Here is a 23,070-nt window from a genome sequence, read left to right on the forward strand (position 1 = left end):
TAATATGTTCTTTTTTTAAAGAGTAATTAATAGATGGAGTTATTTGCAGGAGTTTCCTGCGTAAGCACCAGCCAGATGGCTAAGTTAGTGCTACACAGAGACAAAAATGTTCACTTCCATCAATGTTTCCATTAGAGTTTCTGGAATGAATGAGAGTTGCCTGGCAGCTGATAATTCAGCTCTCCAATTGCTCATTGCCATCTCTTCATTAAAGTTTCTATTTACAGTTTCTTCAAAAGACAGAAAAATCCATGCTAAGAAGGAAACAATGAGCCAATATAAAAATGAGCCATCTAAAAGGAAAACCATTTTAGAAAGGAAAAAAAAAAGAGTGGGCTTTTTAAAGGTCTCAATTCTCTTTTTTGAACATACAGGGGAAAGCTTTTGCAACTCAGATTTGCTGTGTTGATTCTGACTCAGCCTGAATGGCTCAAACTTTTCTTCTAGAATATTTCTTTTTTTTTTTTCCCCTGCCCTTGGACATCAACAGAATATTTCTTTATACAAGTTTTGGCTTCTCTCACAATCTTAAAGTGCATAAAAAGCTATAAAAATATTTAATTTTTTTAACCATTAAAAGCAAGTGTTGGCAAATTTCTATAAAAAGCCAGCTAGTAAGTAGTGTTAGCTTTGTAACAAATACATACTTCAGCTTTTGTAACTTGAAAGCAGCCATAGCCTATGTGTAAACTAATAAGCATGACTGTGTTCCAATAAAACTTTATTTATGGTAGGGCATGGTGGTGCACACCTATAATTCCAGCACTCTGGGAGACTGAAGCAGGAGGATCCCTTGAGGTCAGGAATTTGAGACTAGCTTGAGCAAGAGCAAGAATCTGTCTCTACTAAAAAAATTGAAAAATTGAGACCAGCCTGAGTGAGAGAGAGACCTTATCGCTAAAAACAGCTGGGCATTGTGGTGGGCACCTGTAGTTGCACTACTTAGGAAGCTGAGGCAAAAGGATCACTTGAACCTAAGAGTTTGAGGTTGTTGTGAGCTGGGATGCCACTGCACTCTACTGAGGGCAAACAAAGTGAGACTCTGTCTCAGAAAAGAGAGAGAGAGAGAAAGAAAAGAAAAGAAAAATTAGCTGGTGTCATGGCAAGCACCTGTAGTCCCAGCTACTCGGGAGGCTGAGGCAGGAGGATCACTTGACAGGAGTCTGAGGTTGCTGTGAGCGCTAGGCTGATGCCAGAGTAAGACTTTGTCTCAAAAAAAAAAAAAAAATTTACTTATAGACATTCAAATTTGGATATAATTTTCACATATAACAAAATATTGCGGTTTTTTCAACTGTTTAAAAAATAGTTCTTCATTTCTGAAGGATGGCATTAAAAAATTTTTTTTAATGACACAAAACTCATTCTTAAAAAAAAAACAAAAACAGAAACAAAAGCTTTCTTAGCTTACAGGCCACAGAAAATAGGTGGGGAGTCAGATTTGCCACACAGGTTGAAGTTTGCCAACTCTTGCTCTAAACCTACATCTTTATTAAAAAGAGCAGGTGTTACGGGGTGCAGTCCTCAAAAGGAGCTGGAACAAGCACTCTATGACTTATACAAATCATGGAAAATCTAAAGTTTCCAAATGACCTACATACTTTTCTCTAACCTACCACCACCTTCTCTCTCTCTTCAACATGACTGTCCTGAAATTAGAGGTCCTTGTCGGCGAGGTGCTGCCCTGCTCCCAGGCAAGCAGTCCTACCTGCTCTTTGATTTCTTGGAGCTTCCGGCTCTGTTCTCTAATATCATGGAGAAGCTGCAGTGCTTTGTCATCCTCCTGGGACACCTCCATCCGGGCTTGCTCCAAACTTCGCTTTAAGCTCTGCAGAAAGCAAAAATTTTAATAGGAATGCCCTGTGGATGCTGCTCTGTTTAAAAAGACTCATTAAGAGAGCTGCAAGCTGCTTCGCAGACATCAGGACAGTTTCAGGTGACGAACCAAAGTTGACAATTTCCAGTTGGTTGCCGAATCCAGTTTTCATCCTGTAAAGCCCCTTGGTTCAAGAAATGTCATCTCAACCTTGTGATGTAGCCTGAAACTACATCAACCTGTCTTCTGCCACCATCTACCTGATACTTACTTGTATATTTGGGACTAAAAACTAGTAAGACCCTTTAGCCATTACAACCACCATTTGCATGGCTATGAAGTCTTATCTATAATATCAGTTATTTGAGGGCTCTGAAGTAAATATGCCTCTTTCAAAGTAGCAATGACTTCATATCCCCTGCCCAGTTGTCATTTAAGACTCCACGTAATCTATTTCTACCTTCTGGCTTATTTTTCCTGGACACCTTTCATCCATAAGTTTCCCTCAATGCTTGAATGGCACTGAAATATGTATCTGAAATACATAGCTGAATAACTTCACCCACCACTGAAAGGCAGCCAAGTCTGGAATGGAAACATAGCAGTTATTCTTAATCAGCCACGTTCTATAGATTTCCTCTCCCTTGTGAAAAAAACTTTAAAAATGTGTGATTCAACTTCTTAAGACTGTTTAATTGAGCACATTAAAAAAACACCTGAATGAAAAATTTAACAAGACAATGGAGAAGAGGACAGTCTACTCTGGTGAAGGAAAGAAAAAACAGAAGTGACATGGCAAATAATGACAGAGGGTCTAGGTTTTAAAGGCTGTTTTCTTGTCACTACACGGGTTCTAAGCAATGGAAAACTGGTTGCAGGCAAATTCGAAATAAATACATTTTCTTGTATGTACTTGGGAGTTTGGTTTCCAAGGCAGATCATCTCAGACACAATGTAGACCAGAGAGGTGGGATGGGCAATCTCAGGACCCTTTGCAACTCGCTACAAAGATGGCTGACTCCCACCTCCAGGCTCCATGGTACCAGCAGTCTACCTGGACTTTCTGCTGGAAACGAGTCCACCCTTATTTCCTGGGGACCTCATGCCTGGCTCATGCTACTCTGCAAATCACAGATCTTGCTTGTGAACTCTCTCCTCTCTGCCATTGGCTGTGATGTGCCTCATGAAGCTGTCATGAAACAGGATGAGACACACACAACAAGAAGTGCCACCTCCAATGGAAGGGGACTTGGGGGAAGGCTCACACTGCATTCTGTGATGTAGGTAGCAAGGTCCTGCTCCAGGAGAGATCTCTGAGTCTCAGAGGCCTTCAGCTCCACCTCCTTCTGACTAAGCACAGCCTCCACCTCTGATACTCTCCGATGTAACCGGGTCATTTCCTGCTCCATCTGAAATAAACACATTGACAGGTTACAAGGGCTCATGGGGGTTCATTAGGTGCAATCAAATCTCAAGTAGCCTCGGAAACCATCTGGTGGTCTGGGCTACAGCTAGTTCGCCGGAAGTTAAGTTGGGATGGAAATACCATTGTTTCTTCGCCCAGGAGCTCACAGTTCTTCGTAAGGACAGTCACCAAATGCTAAGTCACTCCTCTCATTCAAGTCCTGGTTCACACTTGATCACTTCTAACCCAGTTAGCAAGGAAGCCACAATGATCATTTTTCACCTGTTTGCTTTTTTGTTTTGTTTTTTTGTTTTGTTTTTACAGACGTCACTTTAATTTTATCCCAAATCCATCTTGATCCCCCCCATCTCCTTGTAAAGATCTAGAGGACAAATCCAGGATAGGGCCAGGAGATATTTATTCGTCTGCAATCTTAGGAGTCCCAAGCAAGCAGTGACTCTTATTAGTTTCCAGAGAGTTTGCCTCTGGGCAGGAACAGTGAATGTAAAGAGACGTTGCACATGATCAATACAATGGTCGCAGTGACATAAGCAGGAGTTTTAAAAGACTAGGAAGAAAGACTTCGCATCACTCAAAGCAGATGGGATGCATCTCAGCCACAGGTGAGGACCCAGGCCACCTGCCGGAAGAAGCAGACGTCTGGCTGGGTCATGCTGAGAAATGGGCCGTTTTAGATCCAGGGCCTCCTCTGGGTTAGATTTAAAGGGTTTACAGCAACAGCAAGGCCCGAATTCATCTCCCTCTGAGCTGCTGGAGGCGTGACTTCAGCGAGGGAGGGAGCACCTCGCTCTCTATGGATCTGGTGGCTCAGCGCCCAGAGTGGCCCCAGGTGGATCCCTTGGCATATATTGACGGGAGGATCCTGGTGAAAGGAGGGAGGCCAGCTGCGGAGATAAATACCTTGTGACACTTGTCCTGAGAGTCTTGTAGCTCTTTGCTTTTGATGAGAAGTTTCTTTTCCATGGAGCTAGTCTTAGCAGGGGAGTCCAGACCCGACACAACAGACCTAGATAAAGGAAAACCAATGTCAAGGTGCCCAACAAGTGGGCCTGAGAAGTTACATTTAAAAACTGCAGCAGAGCCGGGCGTGGTGGCTCATGCCTATAATCCTAGCATTCTGGGAGGCCAAGGCGGGTGGATTGCCTGAGCTCAAGAGTTTGAGACCAGCCTGAGCCAGAGTGAGACCCCACCTCTAAAAATAAGCAGGCGTTGTGGCAGACATCTGTAATCCCAGTTACTCAAGAGGCTGAGGCAAGAGAATCAATCACTTGAGCCCAAGAGTTTGAGGTTGCTGTGAGCTATCACACCACAGAACTCTACCAAGGGTGACAAAATGAGATTCTGTCTTAAATAAATAAATAAATACTGCAGCAGAGACAAGGACACACCAGCATTCTGTTGCCACCAGTGAAGGTGGCTCAGGCAGCTTCCAATGAATGACTCCAAGGCCATGAAGCAGGGAAGTGGAAGAAATGAAGACTCTGGGAACAGGTGGACTTGGAGATGAATTCTGTTGCTACTAACTGAGGCGATGATTCTGCCTCTCTGAGCCTCAGTGTGCAAATCTATAAATTAGAATGAAAAGAAAAGTACGTACTGCACAGGGAAGTGTGAGTGTTAAATTCATGGCCTGGTGCCTCACATGGCTCCATTCACTCACTCCAGTGCCATATGCTGTGTACCCATTCTGTTCCAGAAATCGGCCCAGGCACTGGCTTATAGCAGTGGACAAGACAAACAAGGCCCCTTCCCTCCTGGAGCTGACATTCTATAGAGGGCAGACAGAATGCATCAGGCAGACACACACAAACGAAAAGGTTAGAGAAAATGATACGTCTGTGAAAGAAGGAAACAAGGTGACATGATATGACAGAGGAAATGGGGCCAGGGTCTCGTTTTAAGCAAGGGCAAGTAAGGAGGGCTTCTCGAAGGAGGAGGCATTTGACTGGAGACCTGAAGGATAAGAAGGTGCTGGCCTTCCAAAGCTCTGGAAGGTAATAAGCTCCACAGAGAGAAGATAGCAGATGCAAAGCCCCTGAGGCAGGACAGAGCACGGCCAGTGCATGATACATGTTGTCAGTTACTCTGCTGATCAAAGTATTGTCTAGTCCATTCCCAAGCTAAGCAGTTGGGTTCTGCTTCCTTTTATAAAAACATCTAATGCTTATGATAATAGGTAGAATGATGCCCCCACCCTCTTTCCAAAGATGCCTGTGCCCTAATCCCTGGAAGCTATGACTATGTTACCACACAAGGCAAAAGGAAATTCAGTGGTGATTAAGTTAAGGATTGGTGGGTGGGGGATTATCCTGGATTCTCTGGGTAGGTACGATGTCCTCAAAGGGTCCTTATAAGATGGATGCAAAGGAGAGGAAGATATGTGACAGTAGAAGCCAAAGAGGTCAGAATCAGGGAGATCTGAAAACACCACACTGACAGCTTTGAAGCCAGAGTGGGAGCCAGCAAAGATTCTCACACACAGGGACATGGCAGAGTCCACCACTGCCCCATGGTCCTATCCCTGTTGCCCTGGTAACAGAGCTGCAGGAGCTGGCTGTGAATGAGCACTCGGGTCTCACCAGCAGGTGCAAGTTCTGTTCTCTGCTGCCTCAAACTCTTCTCTGCCTAGAAGAGGTGAGTTCCTTTCAGCAATGCAAAACACCTGTCTCCCCACAGCTCCCAGCTGGCTGTACCACAGTGACGGCTCTCTATGTTCACGCTACAGGACAGCCAACTGCGTCAACACCCAGAGTCATGCTCCTCTGTTCAAAATCTGACCCCAAAACTCATTAGCTGTGTGACCTCTCTGAACCTTAGTTTCCCCATCTATAAAATGGAGATAATTCCCACTCTACTTCACAGAGGACTGAATGAGATAATACACATAAAGAAGCCCTTAGCACAGCACTTGGCACATTGCAAGGGTTCAATAAATGCCACCCATTACTATAACCACTGTCACTTCTTATCACTACTTGTGCAACTTCAAAAATAGCCCATGCCTCATAGGCCTAAAATAGTTGCTTGGAATGGTAAAACTCAGGGGGGCTGAATGTGCTCTGTGCTATTATTCACATCAAAACAATGTTGATTATTCATAGAAATAGGCAACAGGGATTGAAATCCAGAAATAAATCTTTGGTAAAAACCTTATTTTCGGCTAGAAATTTTAACCAAATTCTACACCTCTCACCATCCTGTTTTCTAACTAAACATAGCCAACACAAATGAGCACACACGCACTCACACTCACTCACATACATGCACTCACTCACTCACACACACACATACACACACTTTCTTTCCTTTTTTTTTATATGAGATGAAAAGGTTGTTTGGCATGGCCTTGAGTTTCCTTTGCTATTTCCTTTATTCCTGATTACACTTTGGTAGATGGGCTAGAAAATAATACAAACAACATAAGGAGGGAAGAATGAGCCACAGACTGGGTCCCCAATCCTCCAAGAATCAGGAGTCACCCACACATCATGAAGTCCCACACATGACATGCATCAGGAATGACCACATAGACCACAGCTCTTTGTGCCTGCACACAAAACTTGGCGCCTATAAGAACTGTTACATGGGTGTTTGATGGCAGAGTGGGACATGGCTCGAAAAACATAATGACACACAGAAAGCAGGCTGCAGTGGAGCTTAATGTTTAAAGTATACTGCTGTGGGTACAAAATGTTTTCTTACTCACACACAAAAAAGGGCATTTCTGGGTTATTGATGGGGCCCAGAATTGAGGAGATGTGCAGCCCCCACCAGTGGCACTCTCACAAGCTGATGTGACACTACTCCTTGTCACCTGAGGTCCAACCCCTTCATCTTGCTATTTTGATGCATGACAAATGCTCAGTGTTTAGAAATTCTAAGTACAGCAATTAAGAGCTCTTCAAATGAAGGTGCTCAAAAAATCATTTTTTACAATAAATAAAAATCACATCTAAGAAAAGCTATGATAAGAATATTGTAACTAAACTGGGCTTATGGCAACAATCCATAAACAAAAATGGGATTGGAGGATAAAGCTAGAGGGTAGAAGGGAAAGGCCAATATAGTTTTCTGTAAATTCCCTGGTTCTTGATATAGTAGCCCATCAGAATCACCTAGAGGGGCAAGCGAGGTGATTTACACCTATAATCCTAGCACTTTGGGAGGCTGAGGAAAAAGAATCGCCCAAGGTCAGCAGTTTAAGACCAGCCCTGACCAAGAGCCAAACCCATCTCTACAAAAAACAGAAAAATCAGTTGTGTGTTGTGGCAGGCACCTGTAGTCTCCAGTTACTTGGCAGTGGTGGGGAGGGGCACTGAGGCAGGAGGATCACTTGAGCCCAGAAGTTGAGTTTGCAGTGAGCTATGACGATGTGTGACAGAGAGAGACTGTTTCCAAAGAAAGAATCACCTGGAGAGCTTTTACAAAATAATGAGCAGGGTCCACCAAGACCAATTAAAACAGACCATTTGTATCAAGCTCCTGAGTTACTGTGACACACAGAGGGGATCAAGAACCAGGGTGCTAATTAGAAAAAAGTGCTTCTGATTTAGGGTCTAGGAATTTAAAACTCATAGTATGACTATCTCCAGCATTTAGTTCCACATGGCATTCTGGCCAGGCCATTTGGTACTTGTCCCTTTTGGTCCCTCTTTGGAACCCAATTTTGAAGTTAATCATGGTGGGCCATGAATTTCAATATAATGCACAGGTATCATATTAGTAAATAAAGCTCATTCACCCCATTTTAATAAATCAATTAAAATATACCATTTCTATAAAAGAAATATACTACAGATAGATAACTTAAAATATTTATATTCTATTTATTTATTTTGGGTTTTTTTGGAGACAGTCTCACTCTGTCCCTCTGGGTAGAGTGCTATAGCATCACAGCTCACAACAACCTCAAACTCTCAAGCTCAAGCAATCTTCTTGCCTCAGCCTCCTGAGGAGCTCGGACTACAGTTACCTGCCACACCTCCTGGCTAATTTTTCTATTTTATATGGGGTCTTGCTCTGTTTTAGGCTGGTCTCAAACTCCTGAGCTCAGGCAATATACCCACCTCAACCTCCTAGAGTGCTAAGATTACGGGTGTGAGCCACCGAACCCAGCCTATATTCTATTTACCTTTCATTTAGACACAGGACAATTGAATCTCTAGCGCCAACAGAAAGCTCTTAATACATATTTCTTGAGTACATAGATCCCACCCTTACAAGAGATATTCTGAAATACCATAATTTGTTTTCTTTTCCTAAGATTTTCACGAGCTATCCTTCTGACTTATAAAGCAGCAGCAAATTATCGCTGATAATTGCATTTTTCTAGAATTTCCCACCATATAAATCATAGCTTTAGAAGTTCAATCTAAGGCCGGGCCTGAGAGTCACCAAATTATTACCAAATAAAGCTCTGTGCTCTTCAAGCAGCAACTCTGCTAATCTAAAAAATCACCCTAAAAATCTCAAAACTGCAGATGCTGGTGTGGATGTGGAGAGAAGGGAACACTTTTACACTGCTGGTGGGACTGCAAACTAGTACAACCTTTCTGGAAGGAAGTATGGAGAAACCTCAAAGCACTCAAGCTAGACCTCCCATTTGATCCCGCAATCCCATTACTGGGCATCTACCCAGAAGGAAAAAAATCCTTTTATCATAAGGACACTTGTACTAGACTGTTTACTGCAGCTCAATTTACAATCGCCAAAATGTGGAAACAGCCTAAATGCCCACCAACCCAGGAATGGATTAACAAGCTGTGGTATATGTACACCATGGAATACTATTCAGCTATTAAAAAAAATGGAGACTTTACATCCTTCGTATTAACCTGGATGGAAGTGGAAGACATTATTCTCAGTAAAGCATCACAAGAATGGAGAAGCATGAATCCTATGTTCTCAATCTTGATATGAGGACAATTAATGACAATTAAGGTCATGGGGGGGAGGAAAAGCAGAGAGAGGGAAGGAGGGAGGGGGGTGGGGCCTTGGTGTGTGCCACACATTCTGGGAGCAAGACGTGATTGCAAGAGGGACTTTACCTAACAATTGCAATCAGTGTAACCTGGCTTATTGTACCCTCAATGAATCCCCAACAATAAAAATCTCTGCAAAAAAAAAAAAAAAGGTTATGGGGGGGAAGCAGAAAGAGAGACGGAGGGAGGGGGGTGGGGCCTTGGTGTGTGTCACACTTTATGGGGGCAAGACATGATTGCAAGAGGGACTTTACCTAACAATTGCAATCAGTGTAACCTGGCTTATTGTACCCTCAATGAATCCCCAACAATTAAAAAAAAAAATCACCCTAAAAAGAACCATTTCATTAAGCATGGCATTATTTAAAGAGCTGCAACAATCATTGCTTTAAGCAAAGTCTGCAAAAACTCCTGTTAACTGGTGGGGATTCTAAAGTTATGGAAGAAGGAGTGTAGGATTACATTAAAGAAACATCTAATTATGAAGTTCTGTCCACCCTGGAATGGGCCAGAGTCTTCCTGTTAACTACAGAGTCATTGAAGGTTTTTTCTTTGTTAAAAAGACCTTTTGATAACAAAGGTTTTTCCTTTGTTATCAAAATTCTCAAACTTCAACAAATATTTTTGGACCACCTTTTATGAGTGTGAGAATGTGTATGTGAGAGAGAGAAAAAGAGAGAATATAAAAGGGAGAATATGAAAGCCCTATGATCTCCATGAGAGGTACCTACAGACTAGTGGTTTTCAAATGGGGCAATTTTGCACCCACCTCCACCCCCCGGGGACATTTGACAATGTCTAGAAACTTTTTATTTTCATGACTGTGGGTGGGGATGCTATAATATTAACAACAAGGGTGCCAGGGATACTGCTCGGCATCCTATAATCCACAGAACAGTCACCACAGTTATTATCCAGCCCAAAATGTCAACAGTGGTGAGCTGAGAAACCCTGCCATGGAGACTATAAGGTAAAGGAAGCTACAATTCTTGTCCTTGACGAAGAACCAATCTAGGAGAGAGAATTAATACCACTACCTCTGTCCTCAGTACAAGTGCCATCGTAGAGCATTTACTATGTGGCAGGCACCGTGCTTAGAGCTTCATGGGTTTCCTTACTGACCTCTCCTCCACAGTCCTATGAGATAGGTATTTGTGCCCCCTGGCACTAAGGCATAGCTGACCCCATAGCCTCTATGTTCTCCTACCATGTTATAATAATTTGAGGGTAGATACTGGGCCAGTAGAGCTGAGGGTTCAAAGCAGAAACTCTGCCACTCAGCAGTCATGGGTTCAAATCCCAACTGTGCTACTTCTTGCCAAGACAGCCTTGAAACTACTCAAGAAAAATGATGCAGAGGCTTGGGAACAAGGTCATGAAGAAGAGAGAGAACAGATCATGCAAGGGATGATGACCTGCATCCACAACTGTCTATTTTCAGTGCTAAGAGGCCAGCGCAGAGCCTTAGCACAGAAAAGCCCTGGACACTCAAGAACAACCACGTGCCAGGCTGGTCTTCAGCCACTCCCGAAACAGCTCAACCAGCACCCAAGAGCAACTCTCCCTCCCTCACTGGGTGGCTCAGGGGGGTAATTAATTGGGAAATGGGGCAGATATTAGAGGACCAGGCCAGTTCATGCTCTGTGCTCGATGAGAAGCAATACAATGAGCATGCTAATAAAAGAACATGCAGCCTGCCCACACGTTGCTTGCCTACTCCTGGCCATATCTCGGATACACAGCCAGTTATCCCCATGGAGAGAAAAGGCACTTCTGAGCAGCGGGTGCACACAGCCACCCACCCACACACACAAGTGCTGTCTCTTGGAGCACGAAGCCAAGTTTGGGTTTTCCTTTTTTTTCCAGCTTCTATTTTCTAGAAAAATTTACTCTGAAATCAACATCTCTTCCTGATATACACATCTGCTTTATAATTATAGAGGCCCAAAGAGTATTAATAGAGGTAATGTTATATGACACAGAGGGAAGGGCGGGCTTGGTCATTACCATTACAGCAAGGAAGACATGTTTTCTTTCTTAGATGGGATCAAAAAACTGTTTTACTCATAACCTCAAAATTTAAGTAAAAATTATAAAATGCAGTTCTCCCAAGGATCTGCCTATAAACAATCCACATAACTAAAAAAAAAAAAAAAAAAAATGCCCTGAATAGGGCTATATAGAGAGTATTTCATATTAAAAGAGAATACAACGTGTATTTCCATCCTACAAGCAAGTACTGTGTTGAGTACTCTCTAATTACTACTATAATGATAAGATCATGCTTAAGCATCAAGCCATCCATTTATTCCCTTAGGAAGAGGACCCTAGGTCTACAAATATGCCACCAAACCACAGATCACAAGGATCATAAATCCCAGATATTCTCAGGATAACCAAGAATGGGTACTTGATGCTAAAATGAGGGAAATCAAAATTAGCTCAGCTGAGGGCCCCACCTTAATTGCGGCCAACAGGACTAAAAATACATGCAACTGCAGGATGTAATATGGTGCAAAAAATAAAAATCTCATCAGCATTCTGTTTCCAAAAATATATTGGCTTTTAAGATTGAGCATTCTGAAATTTGTGAACTAATTTTATAAATCCATTTTAAAATACACAGTGGTGCCCACCATGAACACTTAGAAATATCAAAAGCACTGTTCTTCTAAAGAGTGGTGGAGCCTAACTCTGGGGTACACATCCTCAGATCATACACACACATACACAGTGATGCACACAGCCAGCAGTGGTCTCCAGGTGAATCAGAGCATTTGCTTTGTAGCAATTAACATATCGATCAGAATCATTTATCAAAAATCATGCTATTAATGAGTATAGCTACATACATGATTTTTCAACACAGTCCCACCTCTAAGCTGGGGCTCAGCTTTGCAAGCTAATTCTGCTATTCTTTTTTTTTTTTTTGAGACAGAATCTTCACTTTTTTGCCCTAGGTAGAGTGCCATGGCATCACAGCTCACAGAAACCTCAAACTCTTGGACTTAAGTGATTCCCTTGCCTCAGCCTCCTGAGTAGCTGGGACTACAGGTGCCTGACAAAATGCCCAGCTATTTTTTAGAGACAGGGTCTTGCTCTGGCTAAGGTTGGCTTCAATCCCAGCCTCCCAAGTGCTGTGATTACAGGTGTGAGCCACCATGCCCAGCCTTGCTATCCTGTTTCAATTTCTTGCCCACAATATACTAACTTAACCTCCTGAATCCACTCTTGTCCCTCTCCTCACAATGGTCAAAGGTGCCCTTTGTAAAATGAAAACCAAATATTCCACCTCCCTATTCAAGCTCTTACAAAAGCTTCCTACTCAATGCAATTAGAGAAAAGTCCAAAGCTAAAAGAGCCCTGCCAATCTCAATTCAGACCATGTCCTGTATCCACTCAGGTCTGTATCCTGAGGCTTCTGTTTACTGGGCACTCATGGGCCAGTTCTGGCCTTAGGGCACTGGCCCTTTTCACCTCTACCTAGAATACTCTTCCTACTTATCTTTGGTAACTGGATCTTTCCTGTCACTCTAGTGGAACGCGCTCTGCATGGGCAGGGATTATGCCTCTTTGCGTTGTATCTCCAGTACCTAGAAAGTGCTTGGAACATAGTAGGCTCTCAAATATTTGTTGAAGGAATAAATGAATGAATGTAGTCTACCCCCACCAAAATGTAAGCTCCATGAAGTCAAGGATTCCTGGTCTGTCTTGTATTCACTGCTATATCCCAGGTTCTAGACCAGCCCCTAGGACTTCCCAAGTGCTCAGAGTAGACTTATAAGCTGAGTCACTTCCTTCAGAAGCGACTCAACCTTCTTGAACAAAATGCTAATGCTCAATTCAGGGGGGCCTTCCCTGGGCACCCAATCTAAAGTAACTACCACCAGGTAGTCCCGATCCTGGCCCTGATTTCTTCAGAGCCCAGGCCACCATCTGAAATCATTTCATTTGTGTTTAGGGGTTATTTATCGCTTGTTTCTCTTACACAAAAGGCTAGCTTCTTGCAGGCAAGGTCACAAGGCCTAGAACAATACATTTTTTTAATGAATACATGAGTGACTGAATAAATGAATGGTGTGCCAGCACTTCCATACCATAGGCAGTCACAGTTTAAAGGTCACAGTGGAGCTGGCCACAGTGGAGCTGACCACTGCTAGCTCCTGGTGTGCAGGGCTGACGAGTTCAAACCTCAAATGGGCCTGATTAACACAAAGGTCATAGTGGGACAAAGGAAGCCAAAATGAGAAGTGCATTGCACCAATGCTGGCATGAAAAAGTTTTCCAGCACCTGTACCAGAGATGCCCAGCATTGGTTCTAGGACGTCTCACACACACACACACCCATCCAGGAGACACACAACCACTTGGTGGGTGTAAGCGTGTGACATCTAGGTTGAGCACATGCGTAATTCCTACTGGAATTGGATCCTACCAGAAGCCTGGAGAGTATTTTATGGAAAGTGCAGGTTTAACTGACATCACAGACTCCATTCAGAGTCAAAAATTGGATGGAGATATTAGGATGTCTGTCAGTCACCCCACGTGGGGGCTAGATTCTCTCAATGGGCAGAAACCAGCAAGATGTCTTTATAAAGTGGAAGCAGGGAGAAAATGAGAGTTGAAGACACCACATACCCATCTTCACACCTAAATAATAACAAATATGAAACAAACACTCACTGTGCTCCTGGCACTAAAGCTAAGCGTGCTACATGTCCTCACAGCAAACTTATCAGATGAGCACTATTATACCCTCACATTATAGATGAGGAAATTGAGGCTGAAAGAAATTAAATACCTTGTTAATACAACAAGAAAGGGGTAGTCCAGATCTGAGCCTATATCAGACTCCAAACTCCAGACTTTTTTTTTTTTTTACCCAGAGACAGTGTCTCACTCTGTTGCCCAGGCTGGCACGATCATAGCTCAAACTCCTGCAAAGCCCACACTTTTAATGAGTGTGCTACAATTTGTCCTCCCCAAAATAAAAAATGCTCATACCTGTAAAGTTAAAAATTGGAAAAGTTGGGCACCCTCAACTACATGCGAGCTGTATAAACTTAAGAATGAAAGCTTTATGATCATCACTTTCCTTACTTGTCAAATGATGAGTTGCTTCTTAGAGTCAATAGGCATGCTTCTCAGGCACTTAGAATATAGTGCTTGGTACAGAATGGATTCTCAGTAAAACCAGCTCTTTCACCTTTATTATTAGACAAGTCCATAGATCCTGCATAATCCAGCAAAGTCATGTCTATGAGGCGCAGGGTAGGTAACAGTGGTGTGGAGGCAACCAGATATGGGTGCAGGTCTTAGATCTGATCCTCCTTGTAGGACTTTAGGAAAATAATTTAACTTTGCTGAGTCTCAGTACCCTAATCAATAAAAGGGGAAAATATCAGCTGCCTCATAGAGTTAGGGTGAGATTGTGAAGACCTAATGAGATAATGCATGGAAAGTACTCAGCATAGCTGTGGGCACAAGGGAAGTGCTCAATAGAAAACAGCTTCCATTAGCAGTTGGATAAACAATGCACAAGGAATTGCCATAACCCCTGGCCACTTTAGTCTAATTCAATTCCATAAATGTTCACTGAAGACCTTCCAGAGGCAAGGCTCTGTTTCAGGCAAAAGAAGGAAAACGGTCCTGTCCTTGGATAGTTTGGACAAACAATGCTACTGAGATGAATCAGTAGGGGACAAGAGGTAGGGTATGAATGAACAGGCAGGCTGGGGTCTTAATGTACCAGGACTGAATACCAAGTTCAGGAATGGCCATTAATTCTGTACACACAAGGATGCTGTTGAAGGTCTAAGCAGGTGAATGACATCATACAACCTATGCTTTGGAAGAATTCCACCCTCTATGGAGAACAGCCAGGAAAAATGGAGGCAAAGGAATCAATTAGGAGGGTACTGAAATAGTCCAGGTGAAAGTCCATGAGGGGTGACAGTGAGAACAGAAAGACAGGCATGGATGACAGTGTCATCCTAGAGGTACAACTTAAGAGGATCTAGCAATTGAGGGGCTGATGGAAGAGGCAGAAAAGAGTTTACGATGACTCAGTTCTCTTGCCTACAAGGGTAGGGAAAGTGGTGGTTTCTTACATAAAAGAAGCCAAAACTAGCACCTAGTGCTTACTGAGTGAGTGAGTGGGTCTGTTGTCAGTGTTGGAAGGGAAGAGAGGACAGGACTGTGAGAAACCGGTAAAACATCCTGGTGATGATGAATGCAGAGAACAATGCGCAGAGGCAACAGGAAAGTGAAAGGTAAGTCAAGGTACTGAATGAGATCACCAAGAACAGATTGGAAAGAGAACGGGGATGGTGCCTACATTTCAAATGCCTGAAACAGAAGACAGCAGTCACAAAAGAGTGAGAAGGGCAGTTTGAGAGCTAAGAAGAAAACTAAATGTCTGTAACTCAGAAAGAAAGTAGAACATTTTCCAGAAGAAATGTGGTAATGAACAGTATCCCAAGGTAGAAATCACCAGATTTGGTGGATGCATAGTCAGTGGCTTCTGAGACAGTCATTTCAGTGTAGGCACTGAGTGTAGGCTACTAAAGTTTGTCAGAGGGAGGTCAAGAGATAAATGGCAAACAAAGCAGAGACAAATGGGAGAAATACACTTAGGCAAAGGAAGAGTTGCCAAACTGGCGCAGAGCTCGGGAACATGTAGCGCCATTTAGTCATTGATTGTCTTCTTAAGGGATCCCAGGCAACCATGCAAATTAGCATGTGTAGGCCAGTAAAAAACACACTTGACAGATCTTTTGGAGCCTGATCTTCAGGATTGGGCTAGGATCATCTGGATTAGATTTCCTAAAGGTATCTTTAAGACAAATGAGAAGGCGGTAGAATGGTCCTGCCAGGGCTGCAAGGCAGGCAGGCACGCACAGTCTAAATAGAGAACAAAATCAGGCAAGGAGAACAAGCTGTGCTTGACTAAGAGAAAGAAGAAATTGAATGAGCAAGAGGAAAGGAAAAAACCCAATACAACACACAGAGGAAAATGTGAAACTTCTGATCCAGACGATTAGTGGAACAGAAACGCTGCAAGGCACTTGAAGGCAGTAACCACAGGCAGAAACTAGTTTAGGTTTTTGAACTTACTTGGGAAATACAACACATGTGTGCATTCATGTACTGGAGAAGATGCTGTTATTGTTGCTAACTGTTTAGAACATTGAATCACAGATGAAACTCTTTCCAATAGGGATCTGGGTGTCAAGCACAATGACAAAGAGACTTTGGCTGGATATGGAAAGGAAAATAATTTTTAAGGGAAGATCCTACAACCTCCAAGTAATTTCAGTAAAAAGGATATAAGACTAACTAGAGAGTTCAAAATAGCTTCCACTGGAATAAGCCATCTCAGGGCAACTGGAGGTATCAAACATAGATTTCAGTAGATATGTATCACAGAGTCATTAACAAGTTGAGAGTTGCAGCCATAAAAATAATTTGGTTCAGCTCGGCGCCCTGAGCTCAGTGAGTAGGGCACCAGCCACATACACCGAGGCTGGGGGGTTTGAGCCCGCCCAGGCCTACTAAACAACAATGACAACTGCAACCAAAAACAGCCAGGCATTGTAGTGGGCGCCTGTAGTCCCAGCTACTTGAGAGGCTGAGGCAAAAGAATCACATAAGCACAAGAGTTTGAGGTTGCTGTGAGCTGTGATGCCACAGTACTCTACCGAGGGCAACAAAAGGAGACTCTGTCTCAAAAAATAAAAAAATGATTTGGATCAATTCACCAAGTGCTTACTGAGTAGCTTGTATGATATGGTGCCAAATAAGGTCAACATAGTTTCCTGTCCTCACGGAGCTTATGCTTTAGCAAATAAGAACCCTCAGGGAGAGAATATATGTATATGTGTGAGTTTATGTAGGTGTGCAGGCACATGTTACACACACACACATGCATACACCAGGTAAGAGCATCTAAACGAGGCCAGGCACAGTGGCTCACACCTGTAATCCTAACACTCTGGAGTCTGAGGTGGGAAGATCCCTTGAGCTCAGGAGTTTGAGAGCAACCTGAGCAAGAGCAAGAGGCAAGACCCTGTATCTGCTAAAAAAAGGAAAATTAGCTGGACATTGGTGGCTGGTGCCTGTAGTCCTGGCTACTCAGGAGGCTGAGGCAGGAGGATTACTTGAACCCCAGGAGTTTGAGGTTGCTATGAGCTAGGCTGACACCACAGCACTCTATCCTGGGCAACAGAGTGAAACTGCCTAAAAAAAAAAAAGAAGAAGAGTATCTAAATGAGAAGAGAAGAAGAAATCAGAGAAATCCAGGAACTATATACAATCTACCTATTGAATAAACTCGCAGAGACTGAAAACAAAACCCAGCATTCAGGCCTGTCAGCTCTCATTCTACTCTAATCCAACATCATTGCTTGTCATCCCCACAGCAGGCCGCCACCTCTGACACACCAAGCATGTGAAACACCTCACACAAATTTCCTGACCCCTCCCACCTGTGCTGTTCTTACTTAGCAGCATAACACAATGACTAAGAAACCCTGGAGCCACACTGCCTGGGTTCAAATGGGCAGAATGATAAGAACAGCTCACACTTACAAGACACCAACTCTGTACCAGGCTTGGAACCACTCAGAGCTATATTACCTTAGGCAAGTTGCTTCATTTCTCTGTGCCTCAGTTTTCTCACATGTAAAATGAGAATAGTGACCGTACTTTCCTCTTGGGAAGTTGTGCAATTTAACACATTAACTGTCACGTGAGTTGTATCTAACTCACACTAGTTTTGAATCTGGGGCCTTGTGAAGCACATATAACTCACATGTCTCTTGATCTTATAAAACACTATGGCCCCAAAGAAAAAATCATTTTTCTAGTATGGCAATGTGTTAAATGAGTCAATCTTGCATAGTGCTTGGAGCAAAGCCTGGTGCAATGTTGGTGCTCTGGAAGGATGAGCTGTTGTTAACACTCTGCCCACCTGAAATTCTCTTCACCTTCCTCTCTGGTGATCCAAATTCATTGTCTTTTATAAAGCTGACCCAAATATTTTATGTTCCATTAGTATGCTCACAAGCCCAGTCCCACGCACATATTACCAAAGGCCTACTGTATCCTATGCTTCAGGAAAACCAAGATGAAAAAGATCTGGCTGTGCCCTTGAGATTATGGTCTACTTGGAAGGATAAACCAACATTCCAAGGAAGATCATCAATGTACTTTAGCATGTGCACTACCCATTAAGTGCCCCCTGTTGGATTTTGCCTTACTCCCCTGACTCTCCTAAAGCATAAGATGTGCAATTTGTACCATGATATTCTGCAATAAAGGTGCTTGCTTTGTGTTCTCTGGTTGTTTCAATATGCCTGCTTTGATTTTCTCAACTTAGAATGGGAAAGGTACCCACTCTGAAATTGGACCTTCTATTTCTGCCCCCAAAGCCACTCCTCCCCAACAACCACCTTTTACCAACAGGTATTTGGCAACTGCATATTAACCTTTATTGTTGCCCAGGATATTTAAGCATCTCTACTAGAAAATTCCCAAGGCCTGGGAAGCTAGGTATCAGGTCCAGCATGATTTTGGACCACCTAATTATTGCTGAGTCCTTTTTACATTTTCTTGGCTTATATGGAAGGACACTACACATACGTGGGTGACTACAAAAAGTTTTATAACAGACTGAGTTATAGTTCATTATTTCAATTCCTTTCAAGGGTGTTGACAGCATCCTTTCGGATTTTTTACGTGCAAGTTTTAACTTGCTTGGCTCATCGGTGTTGCTAGGAAGGTTTCATTTGTTTCTATCTGTGCAGATTTTAGGTTTCTTGATTTTTGTATGTCTCAAAACTTTCATAATGACCACATATACAGACTAGAGTATCAGGAATAACAAAAACAATAACTGGCTCAGCGCCTATAGCTCAAGCGGCTAAGGCGCCAGCCACATACACCAGAGCTGGCAGGTTCGAATCCAGCCTGGGCCTGCCAAACAACAATGACAACTACAACCAAAAAATAGCCAAGCATTGTGGTGGGGGCCTGTAGTCCCAGCTACTTGGGAGGCTGAGGCAAGAGAATCACTTAAGCCCAGGAGTTGGAGGTTGCTGTGAGGTGTGATGCCACAGCACTCTACCCAGGGCAACAGCTTGAGGCTCTGTCTCAAAAAAAAAAAACACAGTAACAACAAATGTGTTTTGAGGTTTTTCCAAGTGCCTAGTACTAGACCAAGGGTTATATGTTCTATTTAAGCCTCCTAGTAGTCCTATGAGAAAGGTATCACTGTTACCCCACTTTGTAGTTGAGGGAAACTAACATGCACGAAGACCCAAAGGAGCAAGGAAGAGGCACTGAAAAAAGTTTCTGAAAATTTGTGGAGGCAGTGACAGCAGCCACTCTTCATTCCTCCACAGTGTTTGAATGGCTGCCTCCACTCCTGCATTTTCAGATCAACCCAAAAGGAAAAAAAAAAAAAGTGCTGCATCAAAAAGAAGAAAGAGCCCCCTTACTAAAACCAACTACCCAGACACCATCGTCCCACAAAGTCCAATCTCATCAAGATCCCATTGCCTACCCCTCTAAGATTTCCATCTTCTCTAAAAGCACACAACCAGCAGGTGCAAAACTAATACAAAACATAAAACCAACTGGTTTTTACCTTCTTGTGTTTATACTAAAGGTTTGCAAAAAGGCACTGTTTTAACGAAAGCTTAAATGAGGCAGTACCTCAATGTAGGAGAAAGAAGGAAGGACCTAAAGAAATGTACCCCATGCTGACAAGGGAGAGAAAAGAGCTGGGATCCATTTTATTTTTAAATCTTTAACACACTAATTTCTGTTACTACCCTACTATTCTAAAGTTCAAGCAAACAGAGGCTCAGAGGAATACCCAGGCATTCAGAGCTTGGCAATTTGGTTTGTATTATCATTGGTTAAAAAGGAAAAGAAAGAGGCACTAAAGAGATAGCCAATGTTCGAAACTAGCTTCACCATCTAACTCCAAAACCAACAAAACCTAATTCTTTAGAATCTCTCCTGCTCCCACCAACTCAAATTGCAAGGAACTCCCACTATGCCTAAGCCACTGAAATGCTGTGATCAAGATTCTTGCCAAACCTAAAACAATAATGCATTCAATAGCCTGGAGTTCCAAAATAAGGATCCTAAAAAGTGAGAAGTAACCACAAAATTTAAATTGTTCTTGCTGTCAAAGTCTTCATGAAAATTCCTTATTCATTCAGCTCCATTTCTGAACATTTCATTCAATTCAATGGTAACAAATCTGAGGTCAATTTATCTAGCACAGTATAGCAGCATCTGCAATTTCCACAGTAGTGTGAAGAATGAGTAACAGCACAGGTAATCAATGTGTGTAAATAAAAACCGTAATGCTGAAAATAGGGAAGAGAGAACAAGAAACTCAGGAAGAAGCACAGGGTCACTGGTAGGAAAGGGAGTACCCCCAGAGAAAGCCTCCCCTTTCCAATGAATTTTCTAACTATATGTCAATAGAACTGCAGGAGCTAAGTAATTCCATTATTGCATCTCTTTTACTAGATTTCTAATTCATTATAATCCAACATATCCAGGGTCACCTACATCCAACAGGTGGAATGAATTTCTAAAAATGATGCTGTAGGTTTCACCCAAAGGGCTGCCCACAGCAGAGTAACGAAGTCGAACGGCAACATCATGTAACAAGATACAAGATGAAAGAAAAATCTTTCTGATTCCCACCCCAAATTGCCATGGAAAACACACTGAAGTTTCCCAAAGAAAGGACTACTCTATGTCATCTTCCAGATAAGAAATACATGGTTTTATTTCATCGATTTTTTTTTTGTGAGAACCTTGTTAAACATTCTGTTGGGGCATGAATAGAAGCTCATTTTATGCTCTAGAGATATAGTTTAAACTACTAAAGGTGAAACAGCAAATCTGCAAATACAGTAAGTAATATAAACAACATTCCAGGGGAATGGATCATGAGTAAATTAAATCAACAAATATTTATCGTGTCTGGGCCTTAATTCTGAGATACCCCTGCCTGAGAGTTCCCTTAACTGAGCTTTCTATGAGAAGCAGAAAGATGCAATTAGAATCTTCCTAAAAAATAAGCAATTAATCACACACTGCTTCAGATTAATTGCCATGCCTAAGATCTTCCACATCATTCTGCCTTTACTTCTGAAATCTAACTCCCTTGAGTCCTCCCTGGTCCTTCAGATCACTGATTAACACCCTAAGCAGGATTTCATTCTGACCCAACCAGCCAACTACTAACCAGAACTAGAACGCTCTACACATTTCCTTCCAGTTCGATTTGTGACCTTCAGTTTGCTGCATGTGTCAAGGTTACACTGCCCACTAACCATGCATCCCTTAACATTAGGCCTCTACTTCTTCCCTGCTCTTTGATGGCAACACAAAACCTCTGAGCCCTGCTGGGCCATTTTGAATCCATCTGATGGCACATTCAACAGCTAGTTAGCTTTGTGCCTCTCCTACCACCATCCAGATTGCTTTAAGGCTGAAAAGGAAATCAGCCAGAAAGACACATCCAACATTATCAAAATCCAACCTGAATTTTAAACCCAGTCCCCAGAAAGGGAATAAAATTGACCACCTCAACATCTTTCAAAATAAAAATCTCTCTCAAATTCAATGGCAGCCTTCAGCCCTACATCCCATCAAATGCCTTGTTGCCCACAATAGTCTGATAAGTATCCAGGAACGTTACTGTCAAAACAGCACCCATGCGGAGACACTATCTAAGAACCAATACACCATCCCTTCAAATCAATATTTAAACTACAAGTACAATAAATAGGGAATAAATGCCTCCATCTCCTAAGTGGGCAGCAGCTAATTACTCCAAGAGCCTCCAAGTGCAGAAGCCAGGGCATCTGGGGAACAACACCACTGGTCCAAGACCTTCCTGGGGAACTCTCTCCTCTGAAAACAGAATGTCATCACATCATGAGACACAAGATACCGAGCTCTCACATCCACAGAGAAATTAACAGAAATTTCAGGAGGCTCCTGGAACCCAGGACTATCTAATCCCAACTGCCTGACTAATGCATTTTTCAATAGCTTTTACAAGAATGGGAAAGACGTACCAGGTCAAGAGGTTTACAATGGTATTTATATTTCCATTTTCTAGTCTCCTGGTTTGGTTTGTTGGGTTTTTCTCCCCCTGTAAAGCCCAGTTTCTGTGAATCAATGACTCGGCTACATCGTACTCCCTCCTGGTGGCTCACGGTAACCGGGCTTTCTCCGGCCACCAGCACTTTACCACCTCAGAGAGGCTCAACTGCCAGATCCCTGATCTTGCAGCATACTTGGAGAGCAGCCGAGCACCATCTCTCTGTTAGAGCTCTGGTTCAGCCACTTGCAGCTCAGTTAAACCCATCAGGAAACCTTTAGCTTACAAGACACAGGTTTTAGGATTCTCTCAATCCAGCCAAGATAGCAACCCCCCATCTGCCCACTTGAGGGAAAGATACATTGATGGATAAATAGATGGACGGCTCATCTTAACTACTGAACATTTCTCCTTCAACCAAGGATCTGCACTGCTAAAAATCTCCCACTATTTCCTCCCCTCTAAAGAGGACCCAAAACTGAAAAACTAACCCAAAGTACCTAATTGACAATTATGATGCCACAGACAGGAGCAGGTACCTTACAGACTGAAAAATGAATATATTAACAATCTACCCTCCGCCCCGAAAGCCCAAACAGGTAGAAGACAGCTTTGCAAATGCAGGCTGAATAGCAGTTCCCCTCCACCGCACTCCCCCATTCCACCCCTCCACCTTCACCAGCACCTTTGGCTCTGTATGCCTCGCATC

The 23,070-nt window shown here is 42.8% G+C and overlaps 1 protein-coding gene across 4 annotated transcripts in view; it reads right to left on the reverse strand.

The window, feature by feature from the left end:
• Window positions 1–23,070, reverse strand: part of CIT (citron rho-interacting serine/threonine kinase) — a 184,009-nt gene that overhangs the window by 93,346 nt on the left and 67,593 nt on the right. For all 4 annotated transcript variants that reach the window (XM_053587769.1, XM_053587768.1, XM_053587767.1 and 1 more), the window contains 3 exons: window positions 4,143–4,248; window positions 3,082–3,225; window positions 1,709–1,828 (listed from right to left, as the gene is read on the reverse strand). In XM_053587769.1, coding sequence (XP_053443744.1) covers window positions 1,709–1,828; window positions 3,082–3,225; window positions 4,143–4,248 — 370 coding nt within the window. The remainder of the gene's footprint in view (window positions 1–1,708; window positions 1,829–3,081; window positions 3,226–4,142; window positions 4,249–23,070) is intronic.

This window comes from Nycticebus coucang, chromosome 4 (assembly GCF_027406575.1).
Source record: "Nycticebus coucang isolate mNycCou1 chromosome 4, mNycCou1.pri, whole genome shotgun sequence".
NCBI classification, from domain to species: domain Eukaryota; kingdom Metazoa; phylum Chordata; class Mammalia; order Primates; family Lorisidae; genus Nycticebus; species Nycticebus coucang.